The sequence below is a fragment of the Pangasianodon hypophthalmus genome, chromosome 6, assembly GCF_027358585.1.
Source record: "Pangasianodon hypophthalmus isolate fPanHyp1 chromosome 6, fPanHyp1.pri, whole genome shotgun sequence".
Taxonomy (NCBI): domain Eukaryota; kingdom Metazoa; phylum Chordata; class Actinopteri; order Siluriformes; family Pangasiidae; genus Pangasianodon; species Pangasianodon hypophthalmus.
Genome location: NC_069715.1, coordinates 12,835,019 through 12,853,400, shown reverse-complemented (window position 1 = coordinate 12,853,400; position 18,382 = coordinate 12,835,019). Strand labels below are relative to the sequence as shown.

The 18,382-nt window shown below is 37.3% G+C and overlaps 1 protein-coding gene across 3 annotated transcripts; it reads left to right on the top strand.

Annotated features, from left to right (window-relative positions):
* The first annotated feature begins 1,065 nt into the window (after positions 1 to 1,065).
* Positions 1,066 to 18,071, top strand: bbs2 (Bardet-Biedl syndrome 2). 3 transcript variants are annotated; one of them, XM_034305442.2, is made up of 18 exons: positions 1,066 to 1,518; positions 2,059 to 2,219; positions 2,295 to 2,522; positions 2,679 to 2,804; positions 2,902 to 2,964; positions 4,057 to 4,134; positions 4,242 to 4,346; positions 4,474 to 4,560; positions 4,655 to 4,790; positions 5,776 to 5,915; positions 7,486 to 7,624; positions 7,802 to 7,973; positions 9,075 to 9,204; positions 11,687 to 11,806; positions 11,945 to 12,082; positions 14,052 to 14,164; positions 14,265 to 14,413; positions 14,709 to 18,071. In XM_034305442.2, the coding sequence occupies exons 2-18, from the start codon at positions 2,103 to 2,105 to the stop codon at positions 14,813 to 14,815; spliced, it is 2,148 nt and encodes a 715-aa protein (XP_034161333.2). In that variant the 5' UTR covers positions 1,066 to 1,518; positions 2,059 to 2,102; the 3' UTR covers positions 14,816 to 18,071. The 3 variants fall into 3 exon arrangements, with proteins under 3 accessions (XP_034161333.2, XP_034161332.2, XP_026783424.3); XM_034305441.2 differs by having other exon boundaries at positions 1,066 to 1,554; XM_026927623.3 differs by having other exon boundaries at positions 1,066 to 1,755.
* Positions 18,072 to 18,382: the final 311 nt, after the last annotated feature.

Sequence of the window (18,382 nt, the reverse complement as noted above, 5' to 3'; positions counted from 1 at the left end):
TTGGAAGTCCAATATTTGGAAGAGGTCCGTGATTAATGATAAAAGGATTTGCTTAAGTCACTCGTTGCACACGGCACTTCCTAACGCACGAGACCAAGCACTTTTCCCAATTTTGTTTATTAAACAAAAAAAAAAACTTTTCACATTCAATCTCCAATAAACTAGAATCATAACAATCACAGATGCGTCTTTTTTTTTTTTTTTTTAGAAAGAAAATAAATACTATATATATATATATATATATATATATATATATATATATATATATATATATATATATATGTATATATATATAAACATAATATAATATAATATTTAAAAATATTTAGGAAGTCAAATATTTGAACAAGTCTGTGATTAATGTTCAAATGTAAAAAGAAATACATAAAAAGTTTTGATATATATAATTATATATATGAAATATAATTGGTTAAGCTTAATTCTTAATTTATTTAAACTTAAATCAAAGATTAAAAATATATTTAAATGATTTAAATATATTTTTTAATCTTTTAAAAATATATTTAAATGATTTAAATTAATTTCTGAAAGCGATTCATTTTAATTGATCTTTGTAACTACAGTTAATTTCAGTTATATGTTTTTCCTTGGTCACTCACTGAACACTTCATTAATGCACGAATAAACTTCAATAAACCACAAACCCTTTATTATTTAATTGCCACAGAAAGGATTTTTTAAAATCTCATTCTGCTTAATCCCATTTAATCTCCAGTAAACCAGAATGATAAAGGCTGTGCATTTTTGAGAAAGAGACGATTTTATTTATTATTTATTTTTCTTTTTTAGGAATATTTAAAGAAGCCTGTGTTGTGTTTAAATGTAAAAGTAAACAGATCAAGAGATGATTTTTTTACAAACTTAAGTCACAGAAAAAATATACATTTAAGTAATATAAATGTAATTTTGAAAGAATTTCCCTCCTAATTGGAATTTATTTTCAGTGCTTTGCACATGGCACTTCCGCTCACTGCCACGCGCGCTGTGTGCACGCGGCCGAATCCCAGCGCGCGACCACACAACACACAAAATAAGAGTTTTGCACTCAGTCATGGTGATAAAAGGGGTTTTGAAAATTAGCATGAGGAAGGGGAACCGAGTGCAAAGTCTTCTCAAGTGAGGCCACTGTTTCCCAAAAATAGCTCACGGTAGAGCTGAGTGCTACAACCGAGTGAAAGCTCTGGTATTTTCTACCAGAATTCCTGTTAAACTACACGAGCAGACTTACTAAACGGCGCTTGATAAGTCTGTTGTAAAAGCCTGGATGCTAGCTGTATAATTTAGATACAGTATGTCCCACACAAGCTGTAGCGTATCAGAAAAGCATCCGCGTTCATATTTATATTTAAATAGTTTTATAACAGATATGAGTGATAGTAAACATAATATCCCATATGAGCTCCAGTCTTTCCCAGGATCTTCCTGCGTCAGAAATCCTGCGCATGCGAGGAAGAACTAGGATGCTCTGCTTAGCATGCTAGTCAGGAACATAACTAAGTACGAATCTTTTCTGTCAGCAAATAAAGAGTTTGGGTAAGCTGTTAAGATGTTTTGCTGTTAAATCTAGCGCCACACATGAGTATAAAATAATTATATTATAACCATTCCAACTGGTTAGCCATCTTTAGTTAGCAGCTTGACGTGCTGGCTAGTTAGTTAGCCAAGTTAAGCGCAGATATCTAGTTCTAACTCGCCTCAGCAGTCAGGCAGTGCATTTTCCAATATATTCTGAAGGTATGTACAAAGAAATGTTTGTTGTTGTTGCTGTTGTTTGTAATGGCGGTAAATATTAGTTATCAAGCACACTAGCAAAAGTAGGTTGATAAAAGCCTTCCCAAGCGGGCGGTGTTGCTAGGCAACCGCAGGTTAGCAGGCGACAGACACACGCTAAGCTGTTTATTTCATTAGAAAGACAGGAGGATTTATACACCTAGCATTATTGTGCTTTAGCATGACTTTTACTCCAATTTATTATACACTCAGCTTTATTTACTCCAAATTACTGGATAATTCTACATCACATTTGACCTGTTTTAGACTCTAGCCTGCACAGAGTTGATTTTGCACAGAACTGTGCCATCATGTTGGTCCCCATCTTCACCCTAAAGCTGAACCATAAGATTAACCCACGGATGGTTACTGTGGGAAAATTTGATGGCGTTCATCCATGTTTGACTGCAGCAACGCAAGCAGGCAAGGTAAGAGTACCGTGAATATTTGAAGAGAATTCTCTTATTAAAAGCCCACATCTAAATCCCTGTCAAACTGGCTAGGTATTCATCCACAACCCTCACACTCGAGGGAAAAGGCTAACAGCTCATCGGCTGAGTCAGAGCACCCAAGACTCCGACATCACCTTGCTTAATATTAACCAGGCAGTAAGCTGTCTTGCAGCTGGTACTTTGGGTCCCACCACGACAGGTGACACACTCCTGGTGGGCTCCCAAACCAACCTGCTAGCTTATGATGTACATGACAATGCTGACATATTCTACAGGGAGGTGAGTGGAATTCATATAATAGCCTTACATTTTTAATTGTTGAATGAGATTAAATGAACTTTTAGTCTTGAATGCATAGTTGAACTATAATATTAAAAATAGCGATCTATAAACTATTCCATGAAAACTCTCTCTGGTGTCAATTATGTGTTTCAGGTGACAGATGGGGCCAATGCCATTGTTTTGGGGAAGCTAGGGAGCATCCAGTCTCCCCTCGCCATCATTGGAGGAAACTGCGCTCTTCAGGGCTTTGACTATGAGGGAAATGATCAGTTCTGGACAGTAAGACAGTCTGCATAGCATTTTTTTTTCTTTCAATGCATTCAAAGATGTTCTAAAGGGAATTAAGATTATTAAAGTATGTTTTTGTGTCTGTAAGGTGACCGGTGATAATGTGAGATCAATGGCGCTGTGTGATTTCACTGGTGATGGGAAGAATGAGGTAATGTTTGGCTATACTCTTGAGATAAAATGTGTGATTGTTTACACAGTAGGGTGGCACTGTGGGTAGCCACCTCGCAGGTCCCCGAGTTTCTCCTCATCTTGGGCTACTGTTTGTGTCTGTTATGTTGTCCACATGTCCATGTTTCTTCCAGGTTCTTTATTTTCTTTCAGCCTCCCAAAAATCATGCTGGTAAGTGGATTGGTTATGCTAAAGCCACTGGTCCACAGATAGGCTCCGGGCCCAACAAGACCCTGATCTAGATAAAGTAGTTACAGAACATGAATGAATAGTTGTTTACACACAACCCAGTTAAACTAGATGCTGCAATGTGTTTTTAATGTAAAATTCATATTCATGTTTACCATTCATTTGATATGGGCGTGTCAGATCTGTTCAGTCGTGTTTTATCATCATAATCTTATGTTACATGTAGAGCTACACATAAATAGTAAAATAGGCTAACAAAAAAGTGATAGCTGAACTAATGTAATAACATACACCAATCAGGTTACATAGTTATGTGTAAACATTTTGTCAATGTTAACAAATACCTCATGTTCCTGAATTCATCATGCTTCATGCGTCCGCTGCTGTGTGTAGTGCAGCAGCATTTGGAATGGGTAGCTTGCACTCTAGTTACAGCATTGATGCGTGTTGCACCACCGTGATGTGCATTACACAAACATACATTCCAAATGAAACCTTTTTTTTTTTTTTTTTTTTTTTGCGAACGACAATAAGGAAATTTTTTTTTTCTGGTTGTTGAACCTGCTTGTCCTCTAGGCAACAATGAATTAAAACCTAATAGCCCGGAAGCCAAATCTGCTTGTGCTGGGCTTCTGGGCTACTCATTTATCCACTCTGATGTATTTGGTAATTATACTATAAACTATACATTATACATTGATTATAATTTACTGAAAAATCTAGGTTTGTCTTAGGAATATACAGTCACTGAAACAGAAGCAAAATTACCTAGATATAAGCAAAATGTTTATTTGTCTTCACATGCGTCTGACAGTGTTTGAAAATACATGTGTGGTATATATATCTCTATGTGTCCCACAAGCTGCATTTTCTTATTTGCAGCTTCTTGTGGGATCAGAAGATTTTGACATCAGGGTATTTAAAGAAGATGAGCTGGTCTCTGAGATGGCAGAGAATGAGGTAACTGTGAAAATAAATATTTGATTGCTGATTGTAGCGTTGTGGGTTAATAGAATCTTGTAAAAATCCTAACTGCAAGTTTATTGGTGACTTCCTATTCCTCTCAGACTGTAACATCACTGTGTCACATGCACGGCAGCAGGTTTGGCTATGCTTTGGCCAATGGAACAGTGGGAGTGTATGACCGCACCGCCCGCTACTGGAGAATCAAAGTACTGTTTTTCTGTAATGTAGTTAAAACATTTTAATTCACTATTCAGTGCAAACAACTTGTTACCGTTATGAGGGATTTTTTAAAAAAGGTCAATAATGATACTAGCCTGTCTTCTCTTTTCATAGTCAAAAAATCATGCAATGAGCATCCATGCTTTTGACCTCAATGGTGATGGAGTTGTAGAACTCATAACTGGCTGGTCTAATGGGAAGGTGAGACTGTTGCATGACCTAACACTTGCATTTGACTTAATTACTTCATCACTCTTTGCTTCTTTATGAGATATCCTTTCTGATGATTGTCTAGATTGACGCTCGTAGTGACCGAACTGGTGAAGTGATCTTCAAGGACAACTTTTCTTCATCGGTGGCTGGTGTGGTAGAAGGAGACTATCGCATGGATGGACAGATCCAGCTTATTTGCACCTCTGTAGAGGGAGAAGGTGATACAGCAAATACAAAGTGTATTATATTGAGTAGTATATGTTAAAATAATGTGAATGAAAGTAATGTATAGCTTGACACTATACGACTTTACATCTTTTAAACTGGACCTATTTGTCATCCTGGAACTATTCCTGTATGAATACATTCACTACATGTCATTAAAAGATCAGTAGTCCAAACCTTGCAAAGTTGTTAACATGGGGGAAATCTGTGTAGAAGATGCCAGAGTGATACAGTGTACACAGACATGCGGAAAACATACTACCCTAAAAATCAAAATCTCCACTGCATTGCCCTTAAGTCGACTAATTAAAAAAAAAAAAAAAAAACCTGAGGATTTCCTTTTAAGGACTAAAAGCTGACTTCATTTTCATCAGTGCGTTGCAGTAGTGCCACAGTGAAATGCAATCACTAGTGCAATCACAGCCCTGAGCCATACTTGGGGTGTGGTTGTAATCAGAGAAGGGCATGAAAGCATAATTTTTCATTCCTATATAATTTGGCCATCAAATATTAAATACTATTTGACTCAGTAGAGCACTGTTTTAAAAGGGAAGCCCAGACATCCTTGGGTTTAAGGTAAGGCTATGGTTAAAGTCTGTTGGAGGGGATGCTTTATTTCATTCGTTCTTTCAGATTATGCATGATTCAGTCATGTATGCAGCAAAACAAAAAATATTTCAAACTCATTTTTTTTGAGCAGTCTTCAACAGTCTTTGACATTCACAGCATTTAAATATCTCACCACAGTTTAAAATGTCATCTCTTAAACACCCTGTCCATGTGATATCTGTGACATTAAAAATACTGCTACACAGCTGTAATATGTATAACAAACATGTGAATATCTTACTTTTAACTATTACTATCCCTGAGGGGTCACATGGTCAGATATGCTGACTACTATAGTAGTGGCATCTGAATGAAGCAGATTACTGTGTTTCATCATCTACTTATCTTCACTTGCCTATTGTCTTATAGTGCGTGGCTACCTTCCGGCCAGTAAGGAGATGAAGGGGAATCTTATGGATACAAGCGTGGAACAAGACCTGGTTAGAGAGTTGAGTCAGCGCAAACAGAACCTGTTACTGGAGCTACGGAACTATGAAGAAAATAACAAGGTCCAGTTATATATACATGTGCAAATAAATAATACAATGTCTGTTCAGTAGACACAACATGTATTGTGGATAAAGAAGCTGAAGGTGTTTGAGTGACAGTAGTTCATTGTGGTACAGTGAGGGGAAATAAGCATTCAGACACTTTTGTATTTGTCAATAACATACTTCTAGTGCATACAATGTATCCACTTCAGACTTACACACATAATGTCTTTTGACTTACAAATATGAACAAACAGTATGTATTCATAAGCATAAACAAAGATATGTTTAGAAAAAGAAATTGATAAAGAAAAAGTATTTGGACGCCACAAATTACCAATAATAGTACTTTGTTGCAAAGATGTTGGCAATTACAGTTTCGAGATGTCTGCGGTAAGAAGTAATTAACTTTTTGCAGCATTGTGGTTCAATTTTGGCCCATTACTCTTGGCAAATTATCTTCAGTTCCCCAAGGTCACAAGAGTCCTGCTGATGGACTTGCAATTTCAAAATCCTCCATAGATTTTCACTGTGATTCAGGTCATTAGATGAACCATGCAAGCGCCTTCACCTTCTTCTTTTTAGAAATCTTCTCCCCGGATTCAGCTTCTTTAATGAGATTAAATTCTCTTCTAATATATCCTGGTAGATCGTCCCATTCATGACTCGTTCAATGACATGTAATGTGCTAGTACTGTTAGCAGAAAAACAGCCCCATATCATGATACTCTCAGCTCTCTACTTCACTGTGGATATGGTGTTCTTGGAATCATATTCATAATCCTTCTTTCTCCAAACATGATGAGCTAAATTATTGCCAAAGAGTTCTATTTTTCTTTCATCTGACCAGAGTATATTGTTCCAAATCAGTTCAGATTTGTCAGAATGCTTTTATACATGCATCTCTGTGCTTCTTTTTTTTTTTAACAGGAGTTTTGCATGGGGTGTAGGAATGGAGATGATTGTGGTGCAGTTCATTGTTTATTATTCTCTGTGTAACTGTGTTCCAGGTGCTTTCAGGTCGTCCTGCAACTCTTTTCAAGTGACTGCCGGCTTCTCTCTTATCTTCCTTATCATTAGTATGAAAGTGCATTGGTGCACCTGTCCAGGACAGTTAGTTGTGGTTCCATGAACTTTCCACCTGAATATTATCTAAATAATTGTACTGACAGTGATGTTTAAGGTTTTTGCTGTGGTTCTGTAGCTTCTTCCACTCAGATGTTTAAGTATGTTTTCCCTGAGAACTCTATGGTGCTCCTTCAACTTCACCATGATTGCTATGTGTTGTATGAAATTTTCCCAACCAATGGGATCATCTTTTATAATGACCCCAGATGCACTTTGCATAAGAACTTTTTTTGCGGCTTTTATATCTAGAACTTGATTTATTTTTATGTAACCTTTTACATATGTAGATTTTAATACTTGAATACTTTTCTTCCTATCAGTTTTGTTTATAAACACATCTTTTTAATGCTTATGAATACATACATACTTTTTTGTTCACATTTTGAAGTGGATATATACAATGGAAGTATATTAAATAACAGAAACAAAAGTCCAAATATTTATTTAACCCTCACTGTAGGCTGTTCCAGGTGCCTCAGAAGGGGAAACTCAGATGGGTGTCATTCCTGCCAACACTCAGCTCCAGACGGCCTTGAGTGTACGAGCAGCGACTGAGAGCCAAAGAGCCCACATAGAGCTCAGCATATCTACACCCAATGGTAAAATCAACTACCAGTCACCTCAAACACCTCAAAAGAGCCTGTAACTGCATAACAGACTAACAATTTAGACAATCCATTTATAACTCTCACTTCCTGCACTGACGCCTTCTGAATTACAATTTCACTAGTTCCCACATGTTTTTGTCTATGCTCTTGCTTTCTCTCTTCCTTTAGAGACCATCATTCGTGCTGTGCTGATTTTTGCTGAGGGCATTTTTGAGGGGGAGAGTCATGTGGTGCACCCTAGTGCTCAGACCCTGTCTGGCTGCATCTGTGTTCCCATAATTCCTCCTAAAGACATTCCAGTAGATCTGCACATTAAGGCCTTTGTGGGTGGAAAGACAAGGTACGTTTTTCTCCTGTTGATATCCGTATCAGTATGTAGTCAGTTTGGGAACCTAAATGGTAAAATTGAAAAGTCTAAATGGTAAATGATTAAACTAGACCAACTGTGTTTTCCCAAACAAACAGCACTGAAAAAGCAGCAGGGGTCAAAGTGGAATGACAAATATATTTGTTTAATTTTAATATTTACATTATTATATTATTCTTGTACTCCAAAACAAAATATTCCTAAACTGGTAAGGGCAAAACAGAGACCTGTAAATATATTTCCTTTTACATCTATGTAGATAGGCCTAATACAATTATGGCAGGTGTCCAGAGCTGTTAGACTAGACAGTTGTGTTTGTATTGTTGATAGGAAAATAGTCACTGTCAAAAGGGCATTGGAATTTTACTGCTTTTGATAAAAAAAGAAAGAAAGAAAAAAACAGGAAATTTCTTCAAATAGGATGAACATTGCAGTAACATCAGTAACAGTCACTGATGAGTTATTAATGACATTGTTGCTTGAATAACTAATGCAATTTCTCTGCTTTGACAACAGAGAGGGTTGTGCGTCACTCTAGAAAAGAATAATGCCAGACTGTATTCACTGAATTGCCATCGCATTTAACAGTAGCAAACCTGTCAAGGAATTATCCTCTGGATGAACACAACAAAGGAAATGATGGAATTCCACCATTCTACATACTTTCAAGAAAACTGTCTAAGTGATGTGTATCAGACATCATTAAACCACTTATAGGCACATATATTATTCCTCTATTAATCTGTTTATTCTGTTTGCAAGGAGGACTGAGCACAAACAAAAGCTAACGTATGTGTGGAGCACTGCACATTTAACAGGCCATTTTCATTTAATTATTAACCACTGATGCAGCACAGAGCTCATAAATTGATGCATTACATTAAAGCAAGATGTGATGTTGATCCAGATTATTTTGGGAGAGCTTCATCTATGTTTTGAGCTACACAGAAGAAAAAATGTTGTTAACTGGTAACAGAGATTAACAGGGTCTCACCATTTTAATGAATGTTTGTGCTGAATTTGGAAGAGTTAATGTTGCAGTATTTTTTTGCTTCTTATGTCCCCTCCCTTTAGTACACAGTTTCACGTGTTTGAGATAACTCGTCAGCTGCCCCGCTTCTCCATGTACGACCTTCATGTTGATCCCTCAACCCCCCAGCCAAAGGGAAGAGTTACATTCAGTATCAACGACAGGCCACAAAGGGTAAGGTAAACATACAATACTCGCTGATACAAACACAACCATCAGTGAACCATCAGTGAGTTCTTTTCTTCTGATGTCTTTATAATGCTGACACGTTCAGATTTGAACTCCCATCTTGGTTTAGTGTTTATGTACCACTGCACTGAGGCAAATTTGTTATAATGTAAAGTCTGTCCACTTGGCAGTTATTTCCAGTCATACAGTTCCAGGGTCTTATCTATTTGAATTGGGAGAGAACCATCAACCCAGAATGGATTGACCTCTTAAACATGTATTCCAAGTCACTGTTAAAATCTGACAAATGCGGCGTAGGTAATTTTAGGTGTTTTGCTCCAAAACCAAAGCATAATTTTTCACGTTGTGATTATGCAAGAACTTTTCCCCATAACAAGCAACACATGCATGACAATGCACACTTTATTTACAGCTGTTTCTAGAGTAACAGTGATTGTCTGCCCAGTGAGCAGGCTGAATCCCAAATGGCTTCCTGCTCCCTACATACAATCACCGAGCACTTTATTAGGAACACCATACTAATACTAGGTAGGGCCTCAGTGGGATCCATGGGATGTGCAAATTACAGAGTGTATCAAGGATGATGAAACCCATTAGTTTGAGAAATGTTCTAGTCATCTTAATATTTTTTATTGTGTTAGGAAATATATAATGCGTTCAAAGACCCTACATGTCGGGAAGTCATATCTACTTGTTTAAAATGTAAATTCAACTCTGGCACAATTTGTGTCCTTGTATATCAGCTTCCTGTAAACAAAAGCAACACTGAATACACCTGAGCTGATGGTCTCAAAGGACTCTGAAAGAACATGGTCAAAAGGCGTCTTACCATTAGAAGAGGAACACATTAAAAAATTAATATCTGGTGTAGCCTGATGAACTTCCTAAACAGTGATCGCAGTTTCGTTTTCATTCATTAAACAAATCAGCGCTGCACTGTGCAGCTTCCATATGCTATTCTGCCTTTAATTGAGATTAATATTATTTAGCTGTTTTTCAATGCAGTAGGAGTGTAATGTCATTTTCAAAATGTGAGTTTATCCTCTCAGTTTATCTTCAGGCTATCATTTTTAGCTTGTAAGAGGTATGCCTATTATCTATGACTTGTGTTTTGTTTTGTTTTTTAAATCTCCTGTTTTGCCTATTAGTCTACAATAAATAGTGCATAGACCTGTTTAGGCTTATTAATCTGAAGATTATAAAACATTTTGTGAATAGTTTCTAGTACCCTTGTATTTCTAGGACGATTCTAAGGGCCCTGGTCACACAGGGGGCCCAGCAGAACCCCATACTTTGACGTATGATTTTGGTATTTAAATTGCCTCTTCACAGAAAATAGAAATTCTCTCAGTTACTCACTCCGATGTTTATCCACTGGAAGTTGTAACAATATTTCCATGCAATCAAACAATAGTAATGGAGCAGCACTCATAAAAAGATGAAAAATCACCAAGCAACAATAAAACTGCTCTAGTGATGTATATTCAAGGTTTCCGCAGCATTGGAACAGTTTTCTGTGAAGAATCGATCGAAATTTACGCTGTAGTCATGTAAATCTGCTTTAATTATCACGGGTGAGTTTATGAAATAAGTGATAACGTCTGATTTGTGAGTGAATCGTTTGAGTTGGTTCGTTTCAATGAATTGGAGAAACCCACTGATAAAACTAGTCTGAATGATTCATTCACGAATAGAACTGTTTTTTCTCGAGTTCAGTGATCCTGTCGCTGTTTGTGTGTACTGGTGTGTGAAACTTATAACTCCCTCGGTGAATAACAATAATAATAATAATAATAATAATAATAATACATTTCCTTGTTCTTGTATAAGCTATTCCTTTACCTATGGGGCCTTGGGGCCTGGAGTACAAATTAGCCAGGGGGCCCAGAAACCCTAGCAGCGCCCCTGATCTAGAGCGACTTACAGAAGTGCTTCGCAGTGTCAAACAAAGACGTTTTGTCACGTTGGTGCAAATACGTCAGAGTCTAAGAAGACCATTATGTTAAAGCTCCTGTTAGAGAGAAGTTAGTATAAGAAGAAGTTGGTACAGCAGCCAAATCAGAGCACATGCCATGTTCAGTTAAATACTCAGTGAATAAGTGGGTCTTTAGTCTTTGTTTGAAGATAGCCAAGCACTCAGATGTCTGTACAGCCAGGGGAAGTTCATTCCACCACTTGGGTGCCAAGTCAGAGAAGTCATGATGCATATCTTCCTTGTACCTTGAGAGATTGTGGGTCTAGTGCAGCCATGGTAAATTACTGTAATTTGATAGATAACATTTATTAGGTATAGTGTTGTTTGGTATGATAGCGCCCTCTGGTGGTACTTCTAGGGAGTCTCAGTGGAATTCAAACGCTAGCTTCTTTGTGAGGAGTGTGGGATTAGTTTTTGCTAAGTTGAAAATTCCCTTTTGATTTAACTGTGTATGCTTACCATTGCTAATGCAGACTCTGTATCTTTATTCAGGTTGTCATGTGGCTGAACCAGAACTTTCTACTACCTGAAGGCATTAACAACCCGAACGTGACATTTACAGCACTGCGTGGAGAAGGACTGCTGTCTATTAGCATGCGCTCCAGTGGCGAGGTGTGTGTTACCAAATACGTGCGTTATCAACAACTTAAATGTGGACTATGGTGTTACAAGACAGAAAACTTGAGAACTAACCCTAAGCCTGAGAACTAATACTATTTTTTTCTAAATTGGTCTCTATTGCTCTTTCAGATAACACTAAATACAGATGACATTGACCTGGCAGGAGATCTGGTCCAATCACTGGCTACTTTTCTGGCCATTGAAGATTTGCAGGCAGAGGCTGATTTTCCTGCCTACTTTGAGGAGCTTCGAGTCACTCTTACAGAGGTCAGTAATAGTGTATTTTGCTACCTGTTTTGAATGTTTTTATCCTTTTAGTATAAATGGTGTGTGAAATTTTGTGTGGTGACTGTGGTGGTGCTGCTGCCACACTGGCTCACCGATGTCACATATATACTTTTGAGGGGTTAAAATGACCTGCATATAAAGATATAAAAAGTCTACACACCCCTGTTAAAATTGGTAAGTTTTGTGATGAAAAAAAAATTAAACCAAGATAAATCATGTCAGAACTTTTTCCACCCTCATTGTGAAATTACAATGTATAAAAATTAAATGAAAAACAATCAGAAACATTTTAGGGAAAAAAATAGGAAAAATTAAAAAGTTACAATAGCCTTGCTGCACACTTTTTATAATTGTGGATGTGACTGTGTTCAGAATGAACCAATCACATTCAATCTCATGTGCAAAAGTAATTATCATACATCTGTTATCAATGAAATTATTCTTATTATCCCCAAATAAAGATCAGCTGTTTTTGTAGGATTTTCTTGACATCTTTTGAGTTCATCTGACTGCTGAAGCCATGGTCCACAAAGAGCTTACAAAGCCTGTACAGGATCTCACTGTCGAAACAAATCGATCTGGGGAGGGGTACAAAATAATTTCCAAAATGTTATATGTATCATCAACAAGCAGAAAAAACTGTGGAGCACCACAGTGATATTACCAAGACCAGGACATCCCTCCAAAATTTACAAAAGGATAAGAAAAAACTTACCAGGGAGGCTGCCAAGAGACCAACCGCAACATTAAAGGAGCTGCAGGAATATCTGAAAAGTACTGATTACCCTCTGCATGTGACAATATTGTCTTGTATTCTTCACATGTCTGGGCTATGGGGTAGGGTGGCTAGACAAAAGCCCTTTCTCACAAAAAACATCCAAATCACCCCAAACCATGTGTCAAAATGTGTTCTGGTCTGATGAGACCAATTCCAAAACGTATAATAATTCCATAATTCCGGAAGATATGTTTGGTGCAAAAAAAAAAAAAAAAAAAAAAAAGCACATCACCCAAAGAACACCATATGCACGGTGAAGCATGGTGGTGGTGGCATCATGCTTTAGGGCTGCTTTTCTTCAGCCAGAACTGGGACTTTTTTCAAGGTGGAGGGAATCATGAATAGCTGTAAATACTGGTCGATTTTAGTGCAAAACTTTCAGGTGTCTGCTAGCAAGCTGAAGATGAAAAGGAATTTCAACTTTCAGTATGACAGTGACCCAAAGTATACATCCAACTCAACAAAGGATTGGCTTAACCAAAAGAATATCAGTGTTTTTTAATGGTGTAGCCGGAGCCTAGACCTGAATCCAGATTTAGAACGTTTATGCTAGAAAGAGTGGGAAAATATTGCCAAGTCAAGATGTGCCACTCTGACAGACTCTTACCCAAAAAGACTGAGTGGTGTAATAAAATCAAAAGGTAATAGTTTAGGGGTGTGCACACTTATGCAACTAGGTTATTGTAAGTTTTGTAGTTAATGTTGTGGAATGTCAAGGATGTTAAATATAGCTGGTTATTGGGTTCCTGTGTGACACAAGAGGAGAATTTTTGACCTATTGTGGGGAAATTTGCAAGTATGAGTCTCAACAATACCGTGGCTGGGAGTGCAAGAGAGTAAAATTGGCTGTGCTTTCTGGGTGGGCGAACATAAAGATGGTGTGTCTAGCAGTAAACCAAGTGATTCTCACTGGAATATATAAACAAATAGCTAAATGGCTGAATGCTGTCATGCTATAAGCTTAATTATTAAATAAATGTATTTGAACATACATAGCATGAACTACATATTCAAGATAGCTAGCTAGTTGATCACATGGATGAGATCCTGAAGCATCTTTTTGTAGGGATTATATTAGGAGGGACCAGTAAAATGGGAGGGACCACTATAGTCACCGCAAAGAACATGTAAGTTATACTGAACAGCTATGCTAATATGCATTACTGGTAGGTGGATGAGTTCCACTCTGTGCATCAGAAGTTGACAGCAGCCATGGCTGATCACTCCAGCCACATCAGGAACATGCTGGTGCAGGCGGAAGATGCCAGGCTCATGGGAGACTTGTAAGTGTCTTCACTCACTCATACACCTTTGTAATATTGTAAATATGTCTGCTCTCATGTCTCATTCTGTCTCCCTGTCTTGCACATAAATCCACCACAGCAAGACCATGAAGAAGCGTTACATTGAGCTATACGACCTCAACCGAGATCTGATCAATGAATATAAAATCCGCTCCAACAATCACAATGCTCTGTTGACCCGCCTTAAGGCTGTGAACCAAGCCATTCAGAGAGCTGGCAGGCTGAGAGGTAGGTACAGAACTCAAAATGGTTTATGGTGGATCTCTTTCTATAAACACAGCAGCAGGTATAACACTGGCTGATTATGTATTATACCTGAATTCTCGGATCTGATTAGTCAGAAGGTATTTTCCTATAACAGCAGGTCTGACAGTAGCTCCAGCTGTAATTCAAATGATATGTCAGTACTTTGATGACTTTGCATTTCTGGTTTCTCAGTAACATGACAAACAAACATGTTTGTTTGAAATGAGAATATGTTTAAATATAGCCTTTCTTTTTTCTCTCTCTCTTTTTCTCATAGTGGGAAAACCAAAGAACCAGGTCATCACTGCCTGCAGGGAAGCCATCAAAAACAACAACATAAACGCCCTTTTTAAGATCATGCGAGCAGGGACTGCTTCCTCCTGAGGAAGCCCTTTGGTGGTCGTCACCCATATTATCTACAGGTTGGAGCTCTGGCTACAAGCTCAGCCCTCGACGGGGACAGAAACACCATGCTGCATAGAGAGAGTCTTGAAACCTCAGCTCTTACTGATAAGGTCGTGGAAAATCATGCAGGAGAGAATATCTATTCCAGGCCTGCTTCCTCATTGTGGCAGCAGTTGTATGTAGAGGAGTAGTTGGGTCTTGTGACAGTGGCAGCTGAAAAGAACTTTTATGTTCAACAAAAAGTGGAATGTATGAAGAAAACTTTTTATAGGTGTATATAGGCACTTCTTATTGTGTATAAGTAAAAATGAATTTGATTAAATTATTGAAAAAATCTCTTGGTACACCTCTGTCTAGGTGTTATAACTGCTGTGACGCTGTAGATCACTGAACGCATTTTGGTGTTTGATATGTTCAACATGCAGTTGAGCGAAGACGTTTGCATCTGCTTAGGACCAATCTAGTGCATAATAACAAACAGCAACATGAAATATGAAAGTATACCTGAAATCACTATAACTGAAAAACTAAACCGGAAATGACATTGCATGTCATATTTTAACAGTTTATCTATACAGTTTAAAATTTTTTTATATATTTTAATAGCACTACTTACTAAACATTTCTTACTAATTACTTAAGGATTAAGGATTACTTAAATAATGCATAAGAATACAGTGGGTGGGTTTTTTCTTTTTAAAAAACACTGGAAGGAATCACTGGCTGCAATGTATTGTAGACCAATTAAGTTAAAAAGAAATCAGTCAGTACCGATGAAAAAAACGAGTACACTGGTTTACTTTTTACCAGATTTCATTCACATTATCACCAACTACGCCTATTGATGCGCCCGAAATATTTCTGGTTGATAGCCATTTTTATTTGCAAACTGATATGGCCCCAGTGAGATAGTGGTAACCTGGTGGTACTGAACTATATTTTTTCTCCGTAAGATAGCAGTGTTTTTTCCTGTAGTCTATAAAACAAGAGTTACAGACATTCTGTTGCTGCACAGTTTGGCTGCAAAACATCACTTTTCCTTCCGATGGCGTATTCAGTGATGATTGGTTCTGAGGCACTTATTTTACCAGATGTATTAAAATACATTTTTATAGCAAGTGTAAATAAAATGTAAAACAAAGAGTACGGCAGATAAGAGTTAAAAAGTTCAATAGAGAGAATTCGTATAATCTGAAATTTTTCTGCTAAAAAACTTTTGGTCCATCAAGAGAAAAAAAGACAATGAGTAAAAAGTCAAAGGTGATCCAATTTGACCTTTCAGCCAAGGTGATTTAAAAATATATATATATATAAATAAATTTAAAAAATCTTACAATAATAATAAACTAATAGTGAAAGATTAAAGATTTGATAATACAGTATCACTTGCTTCTCAGTCAGACAGCATGTGAGTAAAACTGATGATTGTGTGGGAGGATAAGGAGTCTTTAGGGAGGAAATGTGGCAATGAGACATCCTCCCTGTAGGTATACAATGATGTAAGATGTGGTAAAAAATCATTTTTATGTGGTTTTAATCCTCAGTGCCCAATGGCCCATGTTTCAGTTTTGGTGATGTCTATGAACAAAATGTTCAATGGCAGTGGGTATGTACCAGTGTGTCACAAAGTGTTGATCACATGATGAGTAAGACTCCCAAGGCCAAAGTGGGGGCAACCTAAGGCAGGAGGGCACCACCACTGGTCACCCCTCCGACATGGGGGTGTGATTTTATTAAATGGAGTGAAGATGACCTTTTTTATGCAAAAAAGCATCAAAGAGGGGACCTGTAAAAATTAGTCTTATCCTTCTGTAAATGTTCATGATCATGATCTCGCCTTAGTAAACTCAAATCCATGTCTAGCAGATGCCCTTTGTGATACAGCCAGAGAAAAAGCACAGCTTCTTGTTTTTGCTTTTAATTTTGATGTCGTCCAGCTCAGTTTGCACACAAACATTTTCTGTCATTTAACTGGGCTTGTTTGGGTGCATGCGCTGTAATTAAAACAAACTGGCTGTGTCTCATGCTCAGTAGTTCATACTGTGAAGGACCCATGGAAGTGTCAGAATTTTAATGTCAAATTCTATATGTCTACTTTCTTCTTAAAATGTGTCAAAGGATGTCATATACCTATTGCATTTATTGAAGTAGCATTTCTTGAAGTACTTCATGAGGGATTTTGAGGTCAGTTTTTGGATCATAGTCCTGTCATAGAAGCCAGCCTCTTTTCAGCTTCAGTTTTTGACTGACTGTGTTGTATTTGCTTCCAGAATTTGCTGATATTTACTGGAACATATTCTTCCACCTACCTGTGCAATTTTTCCTGTGTCCCTGGCTACTGCACAACCCATACGCATAGTAGATCCACCTCTAATTTATTAGTTGGCAAGGTGTTCTTATCATCAACTGCTGCTCCTTTTATCTCCAAACAAACCTTTGGTGATTGCAGCTAAAGAGTTTCTTTTTTTACTTCATCAGGCCACGTCACTTCTAAAATGCCCCTGGCTTATCTAGATATTGTTTTGCATACATCAGATGTTCACTTTTGTGGTGGGCTCACAGATAAGGTTTCCTTCTGATGACTCTCCCATGCAGATCATGTTTGTGTAAGTAACATTGCAGAATAGAACTTAGAGTTTAGCCAAAACTGTGTTGGCTAAATTTTCCTGCAGGTCTTTACTGTCTTATGGGGGATTTGCTTTGCCTTTCTGCACTGTAACTTTCAGTCTATCTCATTGGAGTTGCAACTTACAAGAAAGCTGAAGTGCCCCCCTACATGAGACATTAAACACTTGGGGGAATTTTCCAGCTCTTGCTTGCTGCTGAATGTAGAATATATGTTAGTATGCTAGTGTATTGTCTTGCGAAAATAGTGTGATTAAGAGAAGCATTAAAAAAAAAAAAAAAAAAAGCTCTCTTAGTCTCCACAGTTTCAGTGGAGGGAGTGTGGGTTTCATTAAGTTTAAATGTTTATTATACCTCAAGTAATATAAGTGATATTTTACAACGAGTAGCCTATTTCATTCTGCAGTCTGTTGAATGTATTGTTCGATACGCTGATGTGTTGAATCGACTGTCTGATATCAAACGAAACGATATGTTGTTTTCAGAAAATCGAACTTGTTTAAATTTGCTTACAAGTTCTTTTTTTATTTACAAATAAGGAAAAGAATCAGAAGTTGCTTATAAATTTTGTATGTGCAATTTCTGATAATAAAAATGACAATGGGTTGTTTTTCATTTTTCCTGCCTGGATTCTGAAACTACAATGAAATAACTATTTATTTATTTATTTATTTATTTATTTATTTAAAATTTCTGTTACTGACACAAAAACATGACCAAAAGGCACACGGGCCACACCCACGTTTCACAGTTAGATTTCTTGTAATTCTTTTGATTTGTAAAATTTAGGTGCGTTTTTCTTTTTCTTTTGTAATTTAAAAGAAAAAAAAATCAGCAAACTTTTGCAAACTGTACTCGAGTGTAACTAGCGCGCGCTCTGCGTGCTGTGCTGGCATCTGGCGGTCACGTGAACACTTCAGC